The sequence below is a fragment of the Lasioglossum baleicum genome, chromosome 9 (assembly GCF_051020765.1).
Source record: "Lasioglossum baleicum chromosome 9, iyLasBale1, whole genome shotgun sequence".
Lineage (NCBI taxonomy): Eukaryota > Metazoa > Arthropoda > Insecta > Hymenoptera > Halictidae > Lasioglossum > Lasioglossum baleicum.
Genome location: NC_134937.1, coordinates 9,231,931 through 9,256,743, shown reverse-complemented (window position 1 = coordinate 9,256,743; position 24,813 = coordinate 9,231,931). Strand labels below are relative to the sequence as shown.

General features: G+C 42.4%; 4 protein-coding genes across 9 annotated transcripts in view; 3 read left to right on the top strand and 1 right to left on the bottom strand.

Annotated features, from left to right (window-relative positions):
• The window catches only part of Pkn (serine/threonine-protein kinase N), a 67,806-nt gene extending 52,247 nt beyond the window's left edge, over window positions 1-15,559 (top strand). For 2 of the 3 annotated variants that reach the window (XM_076429997.1, XM_076429999.1), the window contains 12 exons: window positions 5,432-5,683; window positions 5,760-5,910; window positions 5,979-6,066; window positions 6,142-6,497; window positions 7,017-7,255; window positions 8,147-8,314; window positions 9,528-9,845; window positions 11,149-11,300; window positions 11,389-11,608; window positions 11,735-11,842; window positions 11,919-12,059; window positions 12,145-15,559. In XM_076429997.1, coding sequence (XP_076286112.1) covers window positions 5,432-5,683; window positions 5,760-5,910; window positions 5,979-6,066; window positions 6,142-6,497; window positions 7,017-7,255; window positions 8,147-8,314; window positions 9,528-9,845; window positions 11,149-11,300; window positions 11,389-11,608; window positions 11,735-11,842; window positions 11,919-12,059; window positions 12,145-12,288 — 2,337 coding nt within the window. In that variant the 3' untranslated portion in view covers window positions 12,289-15,559. The remainder of the gene's footprint in view (window positions 1-5,431; window positions 5,684-5,759; window positions 5,911-5,978; window positions 6,067-6,141; window positions 6,498-7,016; window positions 7,256-8,146; window positions 8,315-9,527; window positions 9,846-11,148; window positions 11,301-11,388; window positions 11,609-11,734; window positions 11,843-11,918; window positions 12,060-12,144) is intronic. The other variant, XM_076429998.1, reaches the window with a different exon arrangement.
• On the top strand, window positions 85-5,425 carry LOC143211900 (uncharacterized). Its single transcript, XM_076430010.1, has 2 exons — window positions 85-3,590; window positions 3,714-5,425. Exons 1-2 carry the CDS (start codon window positions 2,748-2,750, stop codon window positions 5,061-5,063), a joined length of 2,193 nt encoding a protein of 730 aa, XP_076286125.1. The 5' UTR covers window positions 85-2,747; the 3' UTR covers window positions 5,064-5,425.
• LOC143211912 (tRNA-splicing endonuclease subunit Sen15) lies at window positions 15,088-18,453 on the bottom strand. The gene is made up of 4 exons (XM_076430040.1): window positions 16,427-18,453; window positions 16,259-16,340; window positions 16,011-16,182; window positions 15,088-15,934 (listed from the first exon to the last, which is right to left on the bottom strand). Exons 1-4 carry the CDS (start codon window positions 16,448-16,450, stop codon window positions 15,688-15,690), a joined length of 525 nt encoding a protein of 174 aa, XP_076286155.1. The 5' UTR covers window positions 16,451-18,453; the 3' UTR covers window positions 15,088-15,687.
• Hig (locomotion-related protein hikaru genki) lies at window positions 17,682-24,780 on the top strand. 4 transcript variants are annotated; one of them, XM_076430018.1, is made up of 10 exons: window positions 17,682-18,187; window positions 19,392-19,474; window positions 19,552-19,714; window positions 19,873-20,055; window positions 21,233-21,367; window positions 22,080-22,223; window positions 22,281-22,493; window positions 22,600-22,809; window positions 23,762-23,850; window positions 23,917-24,780. In XM_076430018.1, exons 1-10 carry the CDS (start codon window positions 18,058-18,060, stop codon window positions 24,031-24,033), a joined length of 1,467 nt encoding a protein of 488 aa, XP_076286133.1. In that variant the 5' UTR covers window positions 17,682-18,057; the 3' UTR covers window positions 24,034-24,780. The 4 variants fall into 4 exon arrangements, with proteins under 4 accessions (XP_076286133.1, XP_076286134.1, XP_076286135.1 ...); XM_076430019.1 differs by having other exon boundaries at window positions 17,683-18,187; window positions 19,882-20,055; XM_076430020.1 differs by lacking the exon at window positions 17,682-18,187 and adding an exon at window positions 18,455-18,630.
• The last annotated feature ends 33 nt before the right edge of the window (window positions 24,781-24,813 follow it).

Here is a 24,813-nt window from a genome sequence, read left to right as displayed (position 1 = left end):
AGCGAACTAGCCGGTCGAACATCTTAAAAAACTTCAAGTCCTTTGGACCAATTTCTAAAAAGTTATGCGATTTTTAAGGGTGTCCATCTCGGCACTATGAAGAGGAGAAACAGTTAAAGTTATGGTAGTAGTATTTTCCAACTATTTCCTGAAAGTGAGAAAGTAACAGTCGTGTTGTGTCGTGTCAGAGTTATCTGTTCCATATTTTTAGACTTTAATACAATATTTCAACTATTTGTTCAGTTTTATTACAATTATTTTGAGTACATATTTGTTCAATTTCGAGAGTCGAAGTCGAAGATAAAAGAAAAGAGGAGTTGGAGTTAAGAATTTCGTCTACCGACTCGGAAGCCCTGTTAAAAACGACGGTCCACCTCTAAAACGAATGTAGAGCCGAAAGCTGGAATGGAGGTTCCGAGTGGAGCCTGTGCGGAGACTCGGTAGCTTCAGAATCGTTGCTCGACGTGGTCGTCTACGTCTCGGCTTGCGCGTCGCTGGCGTACACGTACCGGTACCGAAATAGCGGCTAATCCCCGCTACCCCGTCGCCTTCTATGACGCCTTTTCGGGTCGGGCTTAGTTGCCACCTCTCGAGGGGAGCTGGCGCAACCCAGTCGTAGGCAACGCGATAAACCAACGACATGTGTGCCAATCAACCGCGGACCGAGATCAGGGTAGACGCGTGTGCCCTGTCGGAGGACCTTCCCGGAGATTTCGCCGGTGCCCGCGGCTAGAATCATCATTCACCGGAACTATGACCTGATTCCTCAACAAGACTCCACCATCTCTCCCTCTCTTCCTCTTCTCCGTTTCACCTGGTCGTTCCTCTATGTCTACATAGAAGACACAAGAAGACTGACATCTCCGGGTCGAAGACATCCGGAGGATACCTGTGAACACACTCGGGATCTATCTTCGCCCGAGAGTAGCAGACTCTCTCTCTCTCACCTCTCGAATACTTTCGAGAAATAAAGGATCCGGAAGACGGTTCTCGGCAACGTGCATTTATTCGGATCGGAGTGATCGATCTCTCGCCGATCAAGGTGGTCGATTACCGACGCGAGTATCATCTGGTTTTCCAGGTATATTCGGCGCGGCCGCGCGGCGTTGCTCCGAATTGATGCCGGTGCTAATTATACCCGCGGCCCGACGCGCGCCGTTTGTCACCCAAAAACCAGCGACTGACCCGACCCTCGAGAGAGAGAACCGCTGCCGCCCGCGGAATCAACTGTAAATATTATGGGCAACCGATCCGATCGCTGAGACGACGAATTCCTCGTCCGTTGTCCTCGTCGTCGGATGTCGTCGGACGAGTGCGGCGAAGTGTTTTACCATTTTGCGAAAGCGGTCGATCACTGCGGCCGCCGCCGCTCGCCGAAAATAGACCGCGGAGACGCAATACCGCCGTCTTTCCGCGAACAACCGTGCAACGTGGCCGCGGATTTGTGAAAGATGCTCCCGGAAATAATGCTCCACCTACGAGCGGCTCCTTCGGGATAATCGGAAGATAATAAGGTGCCATCTTTTCGTCGCGACCAGTGAAAAGTCTCTTCTAACCTGGCGCGGAACGCGCGTCTCACGATCGTTGGTTCGAGATAAAAATGCCCGGCCAATCGGGGATTGATGGGAATCATGCCGGTGGGTGGCATTCCTCGAGAAAAGTTGACTGACGAGTTGATCGATGCCGCGAGGAAAGTATACGTATCAGGATTTCCCGAGAAACGCATGGATTATCCGCGATCTTGCGAAACGACGAGGATGCATAAACGAGATGTCCACCGGTTGCCATTTTTCTGAAGCGTAAGCTATGCGCCGCGTTGCGAAACGGTCTCCCTTGTGCAGATAACGATTGATCCGTTTACTCGGGAATTATTTCAAGACTCTGTGCGCGATTCCTGGTCGGATACCGAACGGCGAGGAAGCGAAACCAGCGCGAGGCAGCCTGTCGGTGCCGTTTCACGCGAAGACGAGATACAAATTTGATATGCGAGGCAGATTAATGTCGCAACTGTCTCCCCGTGAGAAACGAAGTTCTACGAGATCTTGGAGAGGATCTATTTAAAGCAAGCGACACGCCGTATTGAGAAATGTATCTGCCAAGACAATTATTTCGAGCTTCCTGAAGATCGTGGATCGATGTCGGCGACGATCGTTGACGTCGCTAGACAAAGGACGAATTCTCGCGTTGCGCGCTCGTCGAGGGATGCGTCTGCCAAGATGAAGTCGAAGCTCGCCGAGAAGTATATAGATCTTCGTGTGGGAAGCTACCAGTCGTTGCGTAGACGAGAGACTTTCAAAATCGGCAACGAACGTTCATACAAAATCTAGGTCTACGTTTAATTGTCTCGAGAGAAGCGTGACGAAATTCCTGGGAGAAATATTCCGCCATCTATCACCTGCGAAGGCGAGATCTTCAAGGGAGCAACGATCGAAAGCAAAAGAAATAAGAAACTTTAGCTACCTGCTCTCGAAGATACTCGCTGAGAAAATATCAAGCCGAACTCCACGCGTATTCTCGCTCGCATCATTAGAGCAGAAAGTCCTCGAGGTAGCAGAGGGACCAGGCGTAAACCGGAGGTAGTTTCGGAGTCGTCGCAGCCGCGGAGGTCGAATCGATGATCACGGTATCGCCGTCGCCAGTCGTAGAGTTCCGGGATGCGTGTTCGCGTGGCGGCCGGTTGAACGGCCGTGTGGAGGATGTTTTGCGGTGGATAACGGCCTGGAGGAGACTGAAGAAGCATCGGCGACATGTACGGCCGTCAGGGCGAGCCTGGTAACGCGCAACAGCCGCCATGGTTGGTGCGTGCGGAAGTCACGATCCGACATAGCACGCCGACGACCTCGGAGTCAGGTGAGACGCCGGTGGCGGTGTCCTCGAGCGTCACGGACGCAAGCGGCGTGCGTATGGTGTACAGGTGGAACACGAGCCAGTCGCCACCACCCGCGGTGTCAGCCTCTTCGTCCTCGCAATCGATTCCGTCCTCCAGCTCGTTCGGTTTCCAGAGAGGCAACATCCTCTTCACTTCAACGCCGCCGCCCAGGCCTGGATTCTACACGATTCCAAGGTCGGGCTCCTCCGGGAACGAGGAATCCTTGTCCTCCAGAGGAAGAGGGGTCTCCGACTCGGGATACAACAGCGAATACTCTCCGCAGACCTACTCGAGCCTGCCGACGCGTAGACCGTCGCAACAGTACAATCGCAGATGCAAAAGCACCTGCAGCATCGTTTTATCCGCCGTCGACGTCACCGACGGGTCCAGGAAAGAGACATCCGGCAAGTTCGCCACCAGCGAGTCCACCAAACACTCGTACGATCAATCCTGGAGGCATCATTCCACCCAGCACGTGTTCTCCAGGCAACAGTTCACCACTGTCCCCGAGGTGGAGGAGGAAGACAGCGCCAGTGTGGTGACTACACAGTTGAGCAAGGATAAGGTCGCCACGCAGACGATCGCTGTCAGCAAAGACGCTGCCTCGCAGACCACGGATATCGAGTGCAGGGAGTCCTCGTCGACGGTGTTCAGCAAGAGCAAGGTCCGGAGGAAGGCGGCTGCTGGGCTACTTCCGTTTGACGAGCAGAAGAAGAAGAAGGTGAGTGAGAGGGGGTCTTCGTTTGAATAGTGTGGGCGCTATCACTCTCTAACTTCCGCTTGCTTCGCACCCCTAGGGGACCGAAATAACCCGCCAGGGCGTTACAGCTTCGTTTCCTTTTAGCAAGAGACCGAATCGTCGACCGCAGCCTCCGAGACCACGAGCCTAGGACCCTCCGTGGATTCGGAAAGATCCGACTCGTCGACGAGAGACGACAGCGCTCGACGAAAATCCCGAACAGTTCACATCGACGTCTACTGCACCGGGACCGAGGACGACGAGAACTCCGACACGTCGGACAACGAGCGAGACACGCCGTCGACCGTCTTCGAGAACCCGGACGTAAGAGTGACGCACAGGCAGGTGCCGGACACGGTGCTTCCCAGAGGATTCCAGGATGACAAGGCGTTCCTGAAGAGAGCGACGGAGCGGCGATGCGACAGTTTCAAGCACGCACCTATGAGGATGCCTTCCATAGCTAGCTCGAAGGGGTACGACAGCGACGACATGCTCAGCTCGCTGTACCCCTCTCAGTTCAGCTCGTACAGCGCGCTGAGGGACCTGGACTCTGTTCCTTGGTCAGCGGCTTCCTCGAACGTGGGGTTTCCCTTCGATTACGACTCCGCCGCGGCCACCAGCTGCAAGGACACCTTCTCGGATATAGAATCGCTGATCGCCTCGAGGTCTGGTCTGACACCCTCCGACAGCTTCGAGTACGCCAGCTCCAGCGACCGGGAGAGGATCCGCCGCATGGAGGAGAACTGGGCCAAAGCTGAGGAAAGATGCAGAGACTGGCGGTCGGCGAAGACCGACCGGAAGCACCTGGCGCAGAGCAAGAAGATCAGGGAGTACATGGAGAGGCACGAAGCTGACTGGTCCTCGGCCGACAGTGGAGAAGAGTCCGACGAAAGCGGTACGGTCGGATGGAGCTTCGTGTCCAGCGAGGAGAGCCAGAAGATGGTGACGAGGATCTCCAGCGTTAGAAGAAGTAGCAAAGAGGTCGCAGGAACTGCTGAGAGCAGTGTCGCGCCTACTAAGAGAGAGGATGAACCTCCCCGCAAGCAGTCGCAGCAGGATCACTCCGATTCCACCACCAGAAGCGGCAGTGTTCCACAGACCCATAGTTTGCGCGATCAGATTGGGCCCTTTGCGTCCAAGAGTCCCTCTCCACTTCCGTCGAAGATGCCCTCTAGGGTCACCTCTCCTTTCATGACTCCGCAGGGCGAGAGGACCGATCATATCATTAAGGCCTCTATTTTTGGAAGAGTCGTCAACGCCTTTCGCAAACCTGGACACCATATCGGACCCTCAAAGAATCCTAATTGCTCCTGCGATCACTGTAGAAGATACTTCGAAGAGCTGAACTCCAGGGACCGGACCGGATCCATCAGCGAGTTCGAACGACAAACCGGCTTCCGGTTGCAGAGCGAGAGGAAAATCGTTCGACCCCTACCGAAGAACTGTAAATCGTGAGAGGGTGCATCTCACTGACGTGTTTTCATCGCTTTTTTTTATTTAACTACTCCGTTATCGTAATGATTACGTAAGGTCGTGTTACAAGCGTGTGTTTAAATTATATTTATCGATTACTATATATGATATTCCATACTCGTAGTTCTTTTTTTAAATTACAACTGTTACAAACATCTTGCCAGAACATTCTGCCGAGTATCGAGCATTTATGTAAGCCTACTGGTACACGCGATTGTCTACGTTGTTCATGCTGTTAATAAATATTGGTTATATTAGTAACGGCGTTTTCCCACGTGTCTTCTTCGCACCATTACACACTGATCGTCGTCGGCATCTCTTTCTATACTTCCACTTTGAATTCACTTCAGGCTCAAGCAAGTCTCGCGGAATCAAGTAGAAAGCTGGACCTATTGAGATTATCCCTTGAACTTAGAAGACAGGAGCTGCCGCCCGACAGCGGAACCGCTGCTCAGTTGAAGAGAGAGCTGGCTAGCGTGCAGTCAGCTAGCCCTGTACCGGTCACTTACACTTCTCTGCAACCTTTCCGCGGACCTCTCGAGGGCAGAGCTACCGTGCCCGCTTCAGTTTCAAGATGTGCAGCTGTAACTGGACAGCTAGAGGTGAGAGAAGTCCTCGTACAACCGTAATGGGTTCAACAGTGATTCAGCATCGTTTGACATGTGGTTTACGCATCAGGTTAGACTAATGGGATGTCAAGACTTGGCGGAGGAAGTGCCTGGACGTACCAGACGAGAGCATCCAGCGAGTCCAGACCTGCGCAGCTTCGTCAAGGGAGTCACAGGGCGCAGCTCGAGCAAATCCTACAGCGTTAAGGATGAAACAAGTAGTGAGTATCCATGATTGACTATATTCCCCTAATTTCGAGCTTTACTCTAACGCTCGCGCTTCTTACAGATGATATTATGGCAGTCATTAAGCTGGACAACCAAACAGTAGCGCAAACAAGTTGGCGACCATGTTCCCAGCAGGCTTGGGATCAAAGGTATATTTCACTGCGTACATTCATTCGAAAAAGATACTCTTTGTTCAAACCTGCGTAAACGTACCGTCTCTTCAGGTTTTCCATTGAACTAGATAAATCAAGAGAGCTTGAGATAGGCATTTACTGGAAAGACTGGAGATCCCTTTGCGCCGTGAAATTCTTGCGTCTGGAGGAGTTCATCGACGACGTCAGACACGGAATGGCCCTTCAGTTGGAACCTCAGGGTCTCCTGTTTGCTGAGATTAAATTCCTGAACCCGATGATCTCGAGGAAGCCTAAGCTGCAACGTCAACGCAAGATCTTCAAGCAGCAAGTGAAGAACTTCCCTAGAGCCAATCAGATGAACATCAACGTCGCCACTTGGGGCAGGCTACTGAAACGATCGGCCCCTTCGCTACACAATACAAGAAACTCTGAGAGTCCGCCGTCAGGTAATTGTTACATGCATTGTTGCGTTTTTGATGCGTTGGCAAGGGATGATATTTAGGCATTTATGACAAAAGTGAGTGGGTGCCATTTAACCCTTCGCACTCGAATGGCGAGTCTGAGGCGCCACTAAAACTTGCCATACCATTATTCAAAACAGTTTTAACATTATTAAATTTGTCTGTATTCTATAAATTGTAAAAAGCTCAACTGTTATATATATAAGAAAACACGTTCAATTTGATGTGCGCAATGTAAAAAAGATTACATAGCACAAAAATGATCTGGGTTGAAACAAATATCTTGATATTGGAATTCAAATTGCTTCGAGTGCAAAGGGTTAAAACACTGAAGAAGTTAGAATTATCTAATAATGACAATCTAATGATTTCAGCTTGTTGAGATTATTAAAATAAGAATTAAACGTCTATCTCTGACTCCAGCCACTTGCAAATGATGCAGAGAATTTTTATTTTGCATAAAAATCCGCAGTCTAGTGATTAGTGACCTTGTGTAATTTTCAGGACCGCAACCTTTGCAGCTAGTTTTTGATACTTCCTTGGAGGACAAGCCTGAAACACCTGGGGAATTGCCTGATCCTGACAAGGGAGGACTCGGAGGAGCTAGACCCCTGGGACTGTCAGCATCCAGCAGTAGTCCCACACTGCCACGACCTCCGGAACATCCTCCACCACCTCCTCCCACGATCACCAAGAAACCATCGTTGCCAGCGCCGCCCCCGCCACCTAAACTAGATCAAGAGGTATGTCCAGAGAAATATACATCGTTCTTACTTATATATATTATCTTAGTGTAATTACCATTGAAACAACCAGCCGATAAAAAGTATATTTGAACGGAGATGTAGTATATTGAGGAACCATTGTTTTATGAAAGTATTTAAAAGTTTCCTAAGTATTCTCTGTTACTTGAAAGGTTCAGGGTTTTTTGGTACACTGGTTATGGGTGAAAGATCATGTAGAACACGTATATACAATCCAGTTGAAGCCGTATACTTTCTAACGTTTGTATATATACTTTGACAAGGCATGTTAGGGTATATTATATACTTTCGACTGCGCAACGTATACTAGTTATTTACAATTCACATTTGCCGCTTTGAAAACGCAACGAATATACAGGACGTCCCATCTGAATCGGTCCCCTCGAATATCTTCGAAATGATTTATGATTTTCAGAGATATTCGGGGGGATCGATTTTAAATGGTACATCCTGTACAATACCACGTTAATACATGAAGACCGACTAAAATGCCAAGAGTATCGAGGATTAGCCTACCGTTAGATGCTTCAAGCATACAGATGTTAATGTATTTTTACATGTACATTTTTTTTTTACAATTTTTATTCTGTTTTACCGCTAGCTTCTTTTGCGCATAGCTGTTTTTCGCAAAGTCCGACACCAATGTAACCGAGAACGTTGTTACGTGGCAATGTGCAAGTGCTCTCTTTCGATAAAGTCGCAACAAACTCCCTTCATTTATCTAGCTTATCGTTTATTATGAATTTAATGTATAACTCGAGAAATTTTTGATCCGTTCGGCATACACACACGTGGTGGTGTTGCGCCGCGGCGCAAAATAAATTGGTAATCGAAAAATAGTTCCCCAGAATTAAGCAGATAGTAATGTAGTTGCAGAGTGCATTAAGGGAGTTTGATTTCCTGCACAACGAGGAAAAGGGGGGGCCTCAGGGCGCAAATTTGAGGCCTCTTGTTACAGAGCCTCGTCCTGTGCTGATTGCACCACCCTCTCCACGCACACCCTCGCCCCAACCTGTCGTCGAGTTTCCTGAAGATGAGGTACATACCTCCTTTACACGCAGCTTTATTGTTCTTGTGACTCTGCTCCTTTCTTACTCACATATTCTACGGGAAACCGCCTCTCGAAACTCATTGCGGCTCATACTAAATCGAGGGGTCTCTCTACATTGATCTATTCAGATTTTCAAATGTATACATATACAGGGTGGTCCACCTAGATGTAGCCTAGCAAAATCGAGTGGATGAAATTCAAACTTGTTGAAAAATTTTTAAAGTTGAAGATACCAATATACGATTAAGGGAAGAAATAACATTCAATTTGGTTTCTATTTCTTACAATCGACGAAGACAATTTTCATTTTGCATGAAAGTTTTAATGTCAACTAGAATATGCAAGGAAAAAAGATATACATTTACAAGAAAAAGGATATCGATGACCCTGAAAACTCAGGAAAAAAGGCCTTGAGAAAAAAATAACATTTGCAAAACGTTCACCTTGCGATAACATTTAAATTGCGTTAAAAACATTTGTTATGTCATGAAAAATAAGGGAGATACTTAGGTGGACCACCCTGTATAAATTCTGGTAAGGATTTATCAAAAAAATCCTATACATAAAACTGGTGTATTCTAGTATATGTTATAAAGGAATTAATTAAATAACCATTTTTACGTAGATATTAGTATAGAAACCCCTTGGCAAAACGTTGCCAATTCTCACCGAGCTAACAGGCCTTTCGTAGGGAGCATGCGAATCAAACTGTTGCATGTACCTGTGTCTATATTCTATACAAAAGCTTCTAACTCTGTACTCGTGACGCTTTCTGTAATGTTCTGTTTATTTCTGTCTCCGACAATGCAAATACTCCAGGGTACTACGGTTCTCTAGCTGTTCTGACAATTACTCAGAGCTCTGGTGGACGGTATATGATTCATAAAGTTCGTTCATCCAGTCCATTAATAAACAGACTACAAATTTTATGTACTTCGCTATGTAAAGCTTTAACAAACGAATGCCTGTCTCATGTTGGATATTGTTGAAACGTTTTTATATAAATATCCGTAGTCTACTAATAACGTTATGCATTTTGTTGAAACTTGGTTGTCAGCGGCCTACATTTTACAATTCATAAAACTGTTTAACACGACTACAACGACGCTACCAATTAATCTCTGAGTGATTAATGTTCATGTATTTGTTGCACTGCGGGGGATAATACGATCTGAGACGAATGATTTTTAACAATTGTAGGTCGTGTACGAAATGCCCTCTAAGCCTTCTCAATACAGAGATAGTGCCTACGAGTCTAGAAGACACTCGCAGCTGACCGGAATGACCATAGAGAACTTTAGGCTGCTCTCGGTCCTGGGTCGTGGTCATTTCGGCAAAGTGATTTTGTCGCAGTACAGAAACACGGGAGAATACTTCGCGATTAAAGCATTGAAGAAGGGAGACATTATCGCAAGGGATGAAGTTGAGTCATTGTTGTCCGAGAAAAGAATATTCGAAGTGGCGAATGCAACGCGCCACCCCTTCCTGGTGAACCTCTTCGCTTGTTTCCAAACAGAGGTATAAATATGTTTCTTCTATCGATCGTATTTGCTGATGATAAATTTTTAAATGTTTTCGGCGCAACGGTTCGATCTTCTATTACGAATTATAAAGCAACTTTGCTAATTGACAAACAAAATCAACGTTTCGGTCCTAGTTTGGATCTTTTTCAAGATTTATTTGAATCGCGTCTGTAAATTAAATATGTTGTAGTAATTTTGAAAAAACAGAAATATTAAATGAGTGAATGTAAAAAATATTGTTCATAAAGACACACTCACTTGCTTTGGGGAATATAAATTTATGATAAAAGTGCGACACGTGTGTTGCGTGCGTCGTAAATACATGCTTGTTGTCAAGATACTGATGTAAATACGAACGTATTTGAAATTTGAAACCGATCTATTAGGTTATATCAATCGATGTAAGGCGGTAAATTTGAAAAGTCATAATATGTTCTTAAATCCACTGTTACGAATATACCTTTTTTGGTAAATCGTTATTAACTTTCACTTTTATTGGAATCAATTACATACATTTAATTGTATGTGAGAGAACAGTTGATGACAAGAGTAAAGTTTATTGGAAAATTCATCATAGAACATTACTGGTTCAGTAATGTTGCGTAATATTCATGTATCTTAGGTGTCTCATACCTAAGATTAACGCTGCGATGTTTAATCACATGAATAGTTTTATAGCTTATATATATGAATAGCTTTATAACTCGTAATAAACGATCGAACCGTTGCGCCGAAAACATTTAAAAATTTAGAAGTATAAATCGTATCAATCTCAGTTAACCCTTGTGTAGTCAACCGAAACAGATTATTTAAAACCTTTCTGTATTTAACATGTTCGCACAAATTCTCATTATAAGACTACAAATTAATACAGTTACGCACATAACCGATCACTAGACTGCGGATTTTATGCACTTATGACAAAAATGGGTACGCATAATCTAAAACAGTGTAGGTATTAAAAAGATTTAAGGCCACCAGTGCATTAATTTCAATAAGATAATTAAAAGAAGAATTAAATTTTTATTTGGCTCCCGTGTCTTGCAATTAATGCAAACATTTTTTATTTTGCATGAAGATCCGCAGTCCAGTGATCAGTTATGTGCGTAACTATATATTAGCGAGTAAAGAATAGACATTCAGAGAAATTTTGTAATATTTTTTAGAGGAACATTATCAAATTGTTGAAAGAAATACAGTAAATGGGTACCCGGTTCACTGCGCAAGGGTACTCTGGTTTGCGAGATCGTTTTCGCACGAATTTTCACATGGAAGAGTAACAGTTTCGTTTTCCATAGGCACATGTGTGTTTTGTGATGGAGTACGCAGCTGGAGGAGATCTCATGATGCATATACACGCGGACGTCTTCGGGGAGCCACGAGCAGTCTTTTACTCAGCTTGCGTTGTGTTAGGGTTGCAATATTTGCATGAGAGTCGTATCATTTACAGGTAGACTTTGACAAATTCTTCTGTGGTTGAAAACCATTACTTCTTGTGGCAGTTTTATAAAGTACCAATGTGCCTGTTGACCTTCCAGAGATTTGAAACTAGACAATTTATTATTGGATACAGAGGGATATGTGAAGATCGCAGATTTCGGTTTGTGTAAAGAGGGAATGGGTTACGGGGATAGAACAGGAACTTTCTGTGGAACGCCAGAGTTCTTGGCGCCTGAGGTTCTCACCGAAACCTCGTACACCAGAGCAGTCGATTGGTGGGGCCTTGGTGTACTGATATTTGAAATGCTCGTTGGCGAGGTAAGTTCGATTTGTTGTCATCTGCGTTTTTAGACTGAGAGTTTTCTTGCAAATGGATGGAGAACATTTTTGGTTCGCACAGAGATCCATAATCTACAAACAATTCTACAACATTATCTTTTTTAGTCTCCTTTCCCTGGTGACGACGAGGAGGAAGTATTCGACTCGATTGTGAATGATGAAGTTCGCTATCCGCGATTCCTTTCTTTGGAAGCAATAGCAATAATGCGAAGGGTGAGTATGCTGCTCTTTATTATCGAGGATTTGCTTATTATAACAATAGCGACATGGGAAACTTGTTTCCTTACAGTTGCTAAGGAAAAACCCTGATAGAAGATTGGGCAGCAGTGAAAGAGATGCTGAGGATGTTAAAAAGCAAGCATTCTTTAGGCACATAGCTTGGGACGATTTACTTCTGAGACGCGTGAAGCCACCGTTTGTTCCAGTGATTGTGAGTACCGAATCTTCATCTTTCTCACAGGGTTGATGTCGATACCAATATTTGCTCTAACCGGTACATCGTGATTCTATTCCAGCATTCTGTGGAAGACGTCAGTAATTTCGATGAGGAATTTACATCCGAGAAACCGCAACTAACTCCGCCTAAAGATCCTAGACCACTTAGCGATTTAGAACAAAGCCTATTTAAAGATTTTACGTATATGGCTGACTGGTGCTAGCCATGTCTATAATATTAATAATGTTGTTCGTCTTTTTTGTTAAATTTGATATGGAGATCATTCGGCATTCTATTAATATCGTTTCAGAGATCATTTTAGGGGCAATCGAATCGCAATGAATTAATAATACCGGTAATTATATATGTAATTTGTTTAATCGTCAGAAATAATATGTTCCACACTTCATAATGTTATGTATTGTACAGATGTTTTATTTTTTAGTGTCATGGTATATAATCGGACATAGAGAATTGAGAGAAAAAAAAAAGATACGAATTATGTTCTACCGTTGAATCTCAGGTTTTTAATTAATATATGATCTTCAGGCTTTTAACTCGTAGTTATACATTTTCAGATTTACATTTATCACGATTACTGGTTAGTTTCAATTTAAGGGAAAATAGTGATTGAGATTGAGATATTTTGAGACAACATACGCTGCTTATCGGCCGAAAAGGCAGGAAAAGAAACATAAATTAATATACATGTACTTTTGTAGCATGTTCGATATTTTGATACGAAGCTATTGCTATTTGGTATCTAAATTTTAAAAAGGTTTTCTGTCGTATCACGAGACGTTTTATCAGATCTCAACATAGCCACGATTCTAAACACCGACCAATCGTCTGAAATCACTTCTTTTTAGAGATACAAGTATTATTTTACAATTTTTTCATCGTACACGTATCATTTGTATGTATATTAATCACTTCTCAACTTCTTCAGATTTCTATCCCTCCTCCCCGTGTATCGTAAAAAGATATTAACTGTATAAACATAATTAATATTCATAAAGTGCAGTAAATAAATCAAAATGTAACTATATTTGCTCATGCTCATGTGATAGGGAATTAAATGAAAGAAATGGCACCTCTGTGTGCGCAACACTATTGATCACGGTAATTAACATTGGGCACTAACATTTATTAATTGGCATTAATTGCGCGTGCATCCACTTACATGATCAACAGTTGAAATCAATTTTTTTTTACGATTAGCTAAATCGAATTGTAAACAAACAAACCTGCAAAACTTTGTAACGAACAAATTTCTAGAGGTTTGATTCCTACCCTAATCTATTTGTTAATTTTACTCTATCATTTAGTTACATATTTTCACGATTCCAGTATGTGATAGAATACATTCGGTATTCTAGTGCTACGCATTGTAAATATGTAACCAAACGTCGTCTAGAAATAATGCATAAGATCCATAAGTACAATAGTTCAGCTTGATATGTTATTACAACATAATATCACAAGGGTAACACATGTAGTAGCACATTCTTAGTAGTCATATTTCACCTTTCATTATAAACATCACACTACATCATTCTCCTTACTCATCCTTTTCTTTATATTCTGGTGAACAGTCGCGATTACCTTGTACAATCATCACAAATATATGCGTTACATCTTAGTTACTCAGAGTTCTGTACGAACATCGTTCTCTCTCTACACCTGACAAATTTATATTTAACACAATAGACCCGCGAACGATTTCTGAAAATATCACTAGTAATACGCAATACAATACACTTTTAATGTACTTTCATCGAGTTCATTTCTTTTATCTTTTATACGAAACATTTTTTAATTAAACGTGACTATCGGTCTAAACGTTTTCTATGCAAGAATTTTTTAAATGAAACCTGTCGGAGATGAATATGTTTCTTCTATCGATCGTATTTGCTGATAATAAATTTTTAAATATTTTCGGCGCAACGGTTCGATCGTTTATTACGAATTATAAAGCGACTCTTTGCTAATTGTCAAACAAAATCAACGTTTCGATCCTAGTTTAGATCTTTCTCAAGATTTATTTGAATCGCGTCTGTAAATTAAATTGTTTGACAAATAGCAAAATTGCTTTATAATTCGTAATAAACGATCGAACCGTTGCGCCGAAAACATTTATTATTATATTTAAGTTCGAGTGGAAAAAGATTTGTCGAAACAATTTATGGGCAAGAAACAATTGATCATAAATACTTACAAATTACAATGTGCTGTGATACTAACGTAGAAAAAGGTTTCATTTTGAATAATTCTAATTGTTTTCGTTTCGTCACAGAAAGAAGTTCTTGCAGTTTTCAAAGAAAAAGGGCCATATTTAAAATTATGAAACATAAAACCGTTTGTATCACTTGTGATAGTTTCGAGTATCAATCTCGAATTCTAGTTGCCTTAATGCACCGATAAATTAATAAACTGTTTGGTAACTATTTTGTACCGAGACCATGTAAATTGAAGTGAAGACCTACTTACGCCGAGGTGCTCATGTAACACATTATTTCTAAAATGTGCCTATTTTATACAATTCTCATATATAGGTTCTACGATTTAGCCGAGTAACTATAATATAACTTTAGTTATAATGTACAAGGATGTTTAAAAATCTGTGAACGGGGCGTCTTCTTATGTAATGGACAAGAAAATATGTAACGTCGAGGTTCTTGGTGAACGTTCTACCGAGAGATCCATAATGAATTTCAAGGAACAATTTATTTTTATAGTCCACGCGAGAGTAATCGGTTACATTATTTCTACACGTCTAACTGCCAAAAGAATACAGATTTTTATAAAAAAAAAATCAATCCACACCGTAGAGAAGGATATTTTCTCGTCGATCCTTTAATTGTATACTATATCCACCTACCCAAAACGTATGTATACATTAATCAGTAAAAAAAAAAGAATGATACTGTATTAACATTAACATCACATACATAAGTACTTTTACAAGAACGAAGTTTCTTCATGTATACTGGCAACTTTAATGATTGGATATGATGTTCGAAACAAAAAAACAAAATAATTGAAAAATGTATATATATAATAGAAGTGTCGTACATTTTTTTGTAGATAGATCTATTTTTAACACTCAAAAGTAGAAACCTTATTAGATGGTACTTTCGTTACTTATTTTTATATACACGTATAGCTAATAATGTAGACCCCCTAAGTTCTAATCTTAGGTAACATGTTCACTGTATTTATCTTTAATCTAATAGTAATGAGAAACAGCATGTGCCTCGTAGCGTTTATTAAAAATCACATGAACAGCTAGTATGCCTAGATGAAAAGGATACCCACAGACTATCCTTGGAAAAATAATTTATTTAACATATACATTTGCAGTGGCAGCTTAATACATATCACTCTGTTTAGTTAAGTAACTTTCAACAGTACTTCCCAAGTTTACAATACTACGAATATATATAAGCAATAATTATTTTCAATAATAAATACCTAAAAGCAATGTACAATTATTCAGTGTTCGATCATTTCTAGTCCTTGTATAACTTTACAATAGTAACTCACAACTGTGAATTCAATGTATGATAGAAAAGAAATGTCCTATTAACACAGAGAAGTATTAATAATTTCAGAAAATAATCTATTCGTTCTCATCTGCTTTGTCTATGTCAGTCTCTGCGTTTTTGTCAGTATTATCCCAGTTTAAAGATTTTGCTAGTTCGTACAAGTTGGAAGTGTTTTTTCGAATTTCCTTTTCTAAATCTAACTTTCTTTCTTCCTTCTCCTTCATCAATTTAGTAACTTCTGGAGACATAGGTTTGACTAGGCCTTTAGTCACTTTGTAGATAATGCTGGTGCTATCCTCGGATTTAAAAACAAATGTGATCCTGCAGAAAACAGCTTACTAGCATAAATTATTTATAAACTATACGCTTTAATTGTATAAAATGATTTTATCCTTACTTATCGCTGTTTAAGCCTTCTTGTATTTCTTCGATTTTGCTCAAGGATATGTTGTACAATGTTGGCCATGGTACGTAGAATTCGGTTTCGGAGTTCTTCTTCTTTTTAACTTCTAAATAGAGTAAATCCACGCTCTCGTTGTATTTATAGTTGACGTCCCAATATTGTCGTGCTGAAAATGAATAGTATATATTAATTTGAAAACATTCTTGTAAGGCTTATTATTATTACGATAGTGGTTCAATTACCTTCGCACAGTTCGATGTAAACATAGAACGTTGTACTTATCTTCACGGGATCTGTGCATCCCAATTTTCCGATGTGATAATACTAAAATAATTACGACGTAGATTAAAATTGTTCAAATAAAAAATCTAATAATCTACTTATACACCCAAATAAATTATTCTACTTACACTAGGATGACATATATCGTACATTTTCAACGATAATTGTTACATTTGATAGAAACGACAGCAGAAGTTAGGTTAACAATCATTGTCAAACAATGTCTCGTTGACCACAGAAGTTGACAGAAGAAGTATCAATTCCTAAAGAAGAATCTGCATACAGCGCCACTGAACGTAGTGTCAAGACGCTCAAACCGTTAGCCAAAATTACCGACAGATAGAACAATTTTACAGCTTGAAATCCGACAACTGGGTTCTAATAGTCTATGCTTACGAGAAATAAATTGGGCTCTTTGGTGCAAAAATATTTCTGCGCAGGCTTCTGTGCACCTTTTTCGCATTCGCATAGATTCGTGCGCAACTATTTTTGCGCTGATTGTTGAGCAACGTGGTGAGATCAGTGCACTGATGCCAAGGCTGTGGTACTGTGGTACTAAACCATACCCCCACCATAGCCTGCTATTGCCCCTACGTATCCTTTCCAACACGCCCGCGCGCTAAACTCAGCTAAACTGCGCTAAACTCACCAGCGTACCTCTATGGATACAGTAGAGTAGGTGTACTGTGCCGTATTAAACGTATTTTTTAAATTTTCAATATAGGCCCACATAAAAAAGTTGTAAAATGGATCTTTTAGTATTTTCTCTACAATTCCGACCAATTGCAATTTTCGAAAAAATTTCTTTTCACATCCTGTAGTGAACTAAGTGCTCTAGCTTCCGAAAAAAGTTTGAATCGTATAGTGCAATATTAAAAAGATTATCGCGTTTTTTAGAGCGTCCGAATATTAATGGGAGTCACTGTACATATTTCTGCAAACAAACTGTACATACGTTCCCATTTTCTGTTAATACGAACACATATATACATTATTGTATAATTGGTTTCACTATTTTGTATATATTTCGCATATATTTTTGCATATGTTGTGCATATATTGCATATATTTTTGCATATTCTGCATATTAATTTTGCATAAAGATCCGCTGTCTCCTGATCATGAAGAAAATCGTACGGCAAGGGTTTGACGTTCAGAATGTTTTAAAAAATAACGGAGTCTATAAATGACGTCCTGAATGCATATTAAAAAAAAAAAGGAAATAATTGATGGAATGGATATATAGAATTTTATCCTGAATTTCTTTTTTACGATCACCGGTGGTGGTGGGAATGGTGGTGACGGCGGCGGTGGTGGTGACGGCGGCGGTGGTGGCGCGGCGGTGGTAGCGGTGGTGGTAGCGGTGGCGGTACGTGTCGTTTAGGAACGTTAGGGATAAAGTTAGTGGGGACGTTGCTCTTGCCGTTGATCGTTGGGTGATTGGGCGCCGTTTGCGCGGCACGTACTTACTTACGTATACGTGTGGACAAGTTCGTTCCGTTGGTCGGATCCGACGTCCGATCTCCCCATGGATACGTTTCCGATTGATTCGATCGTTCGCTGTGCAATGCTCTCGGGTGTTTGACGGTCGGCAACGCGCGGTTCATTGTGCTTATGAAACGACATGTCGAAATTAAGGGTGAACGGTACCACAACGCATGAAAATTCATCCCACTTTCGGTGCGCAAACGGCATCGAAACAACATTCCGGTGCGGTAACTCGAACCGGGTTTCGCTCTGATGTGCGAAGATAAACAGTATGTTCATCGAGAAGGAAAGAAGAAGGAAATTGTTCGAGAGCGTGTTTCGTGCGAGCCCGTCGACCACGGCGGGATGGTTCCTCCTCTTGCTCGGTCTAATTGTTGGATTTTGCGATGCGGGTCAAACAGGTGCGTTTCACGCGTCTACGTTCTTCGCTTTTGCGTATCGGGGCTGGTGTTTTTACAGTAACGTGGGCGTTCGTACCGAGAATCGATTCGCCGACTACCCTCGTGAACCGCAGTGGACTTTCCGTGTGCCGCGCTCCGAGAGAGAAATACGCGCGAAACGGAGAAGAAGCTAGAACAGAAATCGACGCGTTATCGGTGCTCGTTTAAACGAAAACGAAATTCAATTGAAATCGAACGAAATGAAAACAGGGGATCGAACGTGCAACGTTCAAACGAAGAAAAGTCGATTCGTTTTCCTCGCGGAGTTCGTTGCCAAGCGTTGGCCCCTCCCGGGGTGATCTCTCTGAGATAGGGGTAGCGAACGACGAGATAATTCGAAGGAAATGCGTTCCCAAGGGCCCGAAATGGATCGATGGCGACGCGTCTGGGCGCTTTTCAAAACGGTTAGATACTAGATACCCTATCGACCGTCTGGCATTACGACGACGAGCATGCGCGATTCAATGACCGCGGATTTGTAAAATCATCCGCTCGGACGGCGCGCGAGTGCTTGTTTTGACGAATGCGCGCACCGCAATCGAGTACAACAACGATGCAATACGCTCGTAAAATCGCGCGACGTTACACAGGGTGATTCTGGGAACTGGGACAAGTCGCTGCTCTTTTTTAAGCGAAAATAGAAAAAGATGAGAGTAAAAAATCATATGTCATGATACGTCCTAACGCCTGGCGCAATTGCACTTTATTCTTTAATGCAACCCAATTGTTTTGTTGAACCAATCGATTCCTCTTATTATCCCACGTATAGAAGTACTAACTCGTTGTCATCGAAATGTCAATACTTCACGTGATATTTGACAATTTTCTGTCACAGTGAACACGGTTCCTACAATTCATATCAAGAGTTTTTGACACTAAATGCCAAATATCTCGTGAAGGATGATAAAAGGGATCGATTGGTTCAACTAAACAATTGGGTTGCATTAAAGAATAAAGTGCAATTGCACCTGGCGGGTGCATCGGTACATCCACATAAAAAATGAGGTCATAGGATGCTAGGACGTATCACGACATATGATTTTATCCTCTATCATTTTTTCCTATTTCCGCTTAAAAAGCGGCAGTATCTTGTCCCAGTTCCCAGAATCACCCTGTATACATTCTATCTATAAACTCTCTGTGAACTATGAAGGATTGATTCCAGGTGCGGACGGACTCCAGCAGAGTTGCAAACTCGAAGGTCTCCATCCGCTCTTGATCGTCACCTACAAAAATATAACGATATCGGTAAGTACATAATATTATTCAACGAATACGCGTGTAAGAGAGAAACAGAGCACTTACAAACATTGGTCCGTCTTCAGGTGGATAGAATCACTGTACCGCACGAGGAACGTGTGACCGTTCGATGCAGGGAACTCGGTAAATACAAGCTGATCGGCGATTCGCTGCTGCATTGTCGGAATGCTAGCTGGACCGGAAAAGTGCCGTATTGCGTCCCGACGACGGTCATTTCGAATTATACCGGTGAGTGGCTCGAGAAGCAGCTTCTTTCGAATGGTCGATCCGTTTAATTTCCTCGACCGACGCTGGTTCGACTCGCTAGAATCGAGAGAATCGAGTTCTCCTGACGGAGACGAGGACGATACCTGTGTTTAGTTATTCTCCTCTGATGACTGTTCGAGGAGAAACAGAGGACGTACCACCGACGATCATGTTCGGACTACCAGCTGGTTCGGCGGCCGTGGAACCGTCCGGTGCACTCGCGGTCTTTCCAGGAAGCATTCTTCACTTGGAGTGCCTTTTCGCTAGGAAGCTTGGTAACCCGGAATGGACCTGGACATCTACCTATCGCCAGTATTTAAGTGGTGAGTAATCGCCGTCCCTTCGATGTTATCCGTCGGGATATCGAAGGTACGCAGCAACCGTTACGATCGTTTTCGTTTTGGGAAACGCGCGGAGAAATCTCAACGTGCTAGCCGCAAGAGTCTGGTAATTATGGTGATTGCACGATAGAACGTTTAGTTTCTTTCTTGGACGCAAATTCTCCGTATACAGTCTTGTCTCCCATGGTGTGACTTTCGTCTCCACGGATAGTGTTACTTTTGCAGTGAAACTTCTTTGCCGAGGGGGCTACAATTTTCTAGCGTAACGGAAGTGACATTTTCATAATTAATTTACTAACTTTAAAGACTTCATTGGTCAACTTTTCAGATTGTAGAATGTAAAATGAAGCCTTGGCTACATTCCCATTTCAGTTTTATGCAGGTTCAATGCTTAAATTGTTAGTTATTAACAAAGAAAGAGACATAGTTCATAACTTTTCCCATACGCTCTCCTTCTTTGCGTCGCAAATTTTGATCGTTCATCTTTTTTTCTATGATTTTCTATGATTCTATCATTGAAACAATTGGCTTGTGATAGCTAAAATATGATATAAATATTCTCGATTCAATTTTGTCTAAATGTCTTGCAAATACTGCATCGAGAGTTGTTCCTGATCTTGTTGTCGCGCTTCATTAGGATTATTTACCATTTCCAATCTTAATTTACTTTTTTATTCTCACTATTAGAGGGTTTCCCCTTGGCCGGTCGGTCGTGCTACAATATATAATAAAGTCGCGATCTAATTCCCTGAGGATCTCCACGACCACTGTCCCTTCGTCTACCCCTTCCACTGGGGGGTATCTCCGCGATGGGCCGAGAAGCTCGAGCTGTTGTTCCTTTCTGTTGCGCCTTCGGCCGCGCGGTCTGTGTTTACATGCTGTCCTTTTCTAGGTTGGCATCCTTTGTACTTTCGGCGCGGTCATAAAAAAATAGTTTCCCTACACAATCCCTGTCCCTGCTCGGAACAGGCAACGAAAGCTAGATGGCGACTTTACTGTACCTCTACGCTTTCTGAGCCTCCGTATCCCCGAGGTTGTAACACTATGGGAGACAAAACTGTACAAAAACATACGCTATTGCAACGTAAAGCCGATCGCGTGGCAAAAAGCACGGGAAAACCAACGAACGTTGCGTTGTAGCGGTTTCCATTCGCTGCAGGATGGGCGATCGCAGCTAGCGAAAGGGATTGGAAATACCGGCTATCAATATATTACGCGAAAGCTCAAGATTCCGGTACGTACACCTGCTCCACGCCCCGCGGACTCTCCAACTCCATTCGTGTTAACGTTGCTGGTAAGTAATCGAGTCCCTCTTCGAGGAAAGAATAGACACGATGGTCGATGTGTGGTTCTCACCTGAGATTACCATCTCGATTTTCGTCATTATTATTATTCGTAGCGAGGAATGTTTGTATAAAGTTAAATGGTTTCGAGAGATGCATACTTTGGTGTTGTGAGTTTTTTTGTAGATGGACGCGTAGAAGAGATATGAAGGTAATCTTGTGATTTCGTGACAACACTAAAATTAAAATATCTCCTTAACTAATGGTTTTTCGATATTAATAAGTAGACTGCGGAGTTTATATGCATTTATGACAAAAATGTGACATGTCAGAAATATTTAAGGACATCAATGTGTCAGTTTAAGCTTACTAGGTTAATTAAAAGAAGGATACAATTTTTATTTGGATCTTGTGTTCTGCAAGCAAACATTTTTTATTTTGCATAAAGAGCCGCAGTCTATTAATCGGTTAATACTTTTTTTGTAGAGAATATGAAGCTTCATCGATCCCATTTAAAAAAAATACTTATGACCTTTATAGCTCTTCTACGCGTCCACCTACAAAAAACCTCACAACGCCAAAGTATGCATCTCTCGAAATCATTCAACCTTATATAAACATTCTTCGCTGCGAATAATAATAATGACGAAAATCGAGGTGGTAATATCTGGTGAACCACCCTGTATGTGTAACTTCTCGTGCCTTACGATTTACGGTTTGCAGACGTCCAATGCCCGGTTTTGAGCCTGCCGGAACCACCGTTGCTCGGGAAGATCGAAGGTGCGAAGATGGGTCACGGAGCGGTGTTCGAGTGCCCTGTTGGATACAGACTGGATGGTGCTCCCGGCATAACGTGTCAATACAATGGTACGAAACAAAGCTAATCGTAAAACACCGAAGATAATTACTCGGCGTCGCTCTTAGGTAAATGGTCCGGTGACATACCACGATGCGAGACGATCGAGTGTCCGGCTCTGGATACGCTCGACGATTCCCGGTTGCAGCTGATCGAGTACAATAACAGTTTCGGCGATAGGGCGGTGTTTACTTGCATGTGGGGCCATAAGCTCGTCGGTTCGGATACTATAAAATGCAAAGAGGACGGATCATGGAGCGGAGACGTGCCGATTTGTGCTGGTAAATACTTCACGCTTTAATAATAATAATATTTAATGTAAATACTTACGCTTCAACGGATATAACCTCTGCGACACGACGTTAACGAGCAACGATCGTTCCGCAGAAATTACCTGTCCACCACCATCGATACCGAAAAGCGGACGAATCATCGAGCAAACCCACCGTCACAATTCGGAGAGGAAACATCATCGCGGTCGAATACACAAAGTCGGCGCGCTCGTCAGATACGCCTGCTTGCCGGGTCATCAACTTCTCGGCGAGGCTTCAATAATATGCACCGAAGACGGCACGTGGTCTCACGCATCACCGATTTGTAAGTTTTCTTTTCCTAGGATTTAAAGGTACGCGTCCATCTGAGAGTTAAACTATCGCGAGTCACTCTCGAGAGTCACATTGTCAAGATCTCTTTAAAAAATGCACCGCAAAATCGACCTTGACCTTGAAAATCAAGGTCAAAAGGTCAACATTTCTTTCCTACTGCATCGTATGGTTCTCATCAAAAGTCAAAACGGAAACATGGGTCTGAAATCAACCGTTCTCTTAAAAAAAGATGTTAACGATTGTAACGATGTTACAATGTTTTTATATTTGCTTGTTTCCGAAGTAAATAACGTAAACACCGCAGTAATGATCAGTATTTTAATGTATTGTTGATATTCAGATACGATTGCGTCGCATTATCCATGATTTAGTCCAGCAGTTTTCTCTTTCTGAAACACTTCTTGTTTCTTATTATAAGTACATTGCAACAATTGCAGTGAACTTTTGCGCATCCATTCCATTCACGAGTATTCTTATAACTATCGAAGTTCATCTGAGAGCTACACGTATGAATTTCAAATGGCCACATACCCGAGAGGACATTCTGAGAGTTGACTCTCGCGTCGATGTCCGAGAGCAAAACATTTCTCAAGTACTCTCAAATCGACTCTCAACTCTGAAGTATTCTGAATTTTTTGTTAGATGATGGTATATGGATCCCTAATTATATATGCAAACTATTGTTTTAAAGATATAAACAATTAAAGTTCCATACCTTGTTGATGTACCATGATAAGCAGGTTGCGTGATTCACAGGTATGAAACTTTAATTGTTTATATCTTTAAAACTATTGAGTAACTACACCTAATATTTTGCATACATAATTAGGGATCCATATACCATCATCTCACAAAAAATTATCAAAATCGAAGTCGGACACTTGGAGTCCTTCCCTTGTCACCTTTATTGTAGTGTGGTTATTTACGATCGCGTTGATTTCCAGGCAAAGTGAGATGTCCTTATCCGGGTGATCCACCGCACGGACGAATCGCTCCTCTTAAGTTTTGGTACAAACCCGGCGATAATATACAGGTAAAGAAGATCTCTCTCTTGCGATACATTTGATCAGCAATTAAATAACGCTATCGTCTCTGCCAGGTCACCTGCTCGCCCGGATACGTAACACCGCTGGAACCTGTCAGGAGGCCAACTTGTAGGGAAAACGGCATATGGAGCGCGCCACCGCCTCCCTGCAGATCGTACAAAGACGTTTAATCCGACATAATCGATCGACTAATTTTCACGACGAAAACTATTTCGTACCTACTCACATATGTACATCGACATCGACGCTACACGATCTGCCGTGAGAGATCAGCCTGTTTACGCGCGATCTAACATCGTCGATCGCTATCCGGCGGATAAGACGCGTATGCCGCGCCGAATCCGCAAGACATAATACATATCAATCATAAGATCGATGACTTTCGTTACATCGTTCAGCGTGTTTTCTTTTATCTTCAAATTTCATTGGCGGAGAAAACGTCTGAAAGGTACGACCACCCGATACGATGATCTCTCATTTGAAATATTGCGACTGAACGATTGGCGACAAAACTGTCTCGTTTAGAATGATTTTCTCCTTTCGCTTCGTTCCTGTTCTCCGTAACGAGTAGACAATAGAGAACGAATCGGTTTTGTCGCCGCTGTACGCGTCGCCAAAAAAAATTGAATTGAATTGTTTCGTATACAAAATAGTCGAAGAATGAGCTTAATAAACAAAGAACACAAGGCGGGTAAATAGCGGTGTATGTGCGCGTGCGTATATGTATGAAAAAGAGAGAGCGAGAGAAAGAGAGGTGCTCTTACACCTCTGTATAGATGCAATAAATGAATGCGATACGCATAGGTTGTTCGATGACTGTTTCTAACCTTTAGAAGCACGTAGGTTTTCGCGACTTTCTCCTTATACATGGTATATATACATCTTTGTATGTAAAATAAAGTTGAGTTATTCTCTAAGATTGCCAGTTTCTAAATACGATAAGACATGCT

Excerpts from the sequence above, each read along its gene's own strand:
- Hig (XM_076430018.1), top strand. The coding sequence starts at position 18,058 with ATGTTCATCGAGAAGGAAAGAAGAAGGAAATTGTTCGAGAGCGTGTTT. Across the intron at positions 20,056-21,232 it reads CTATCGCCAGTATTTAAGTG|GATGGGCGATCGCAGCTAGC; the intron begins GTGAGTAATCGC and ends CATTCGCTGCAG. Across the intron at positions 21,368-22,079 it reads CATTCGTGTTAACGTTGCTG|ACGTCCAATGCCCGGTTTTG; the intron begins GTAAGTAATCGA and ends TACGGTTTGCAG.
- LOC143211912 (XM_076430040.1), bottom strand. The coding sequence starts at position 16,450 with ATGTACGATATATGTCATCCTAGT. Across the intron at positions 16,341-16,426 it reads ACGATATATGTCATCCTAGT|TATTATCACATCGGAAAATT; the intron begins GTAAGTAGAATA and ends TAATTATTTTAG. Across the intron at positions 16,183-16,258 it reads TTACATCGAACTGTGCGAAG|CACGACAATATTGGGACGTC; the intron begins GTAATTGAACCA and ends ATTCATTTTCAG.
- LOC143211900 (XM_076430010.1), top strand. The coding sequence starts at position 2,748 with ATGTACGGCCGTCAGGGCGAGCCTGGTAACGCGCAACAGCCGCCATGG. Across the intron at positions 3,591-3,713 it reads ACGAGCAGAAGAAGAAGAAG|CAAGAGACCGAATCGTCGAC; the intron begins GTGAGTGAGAGG and ends GTTTCCTTTTAG.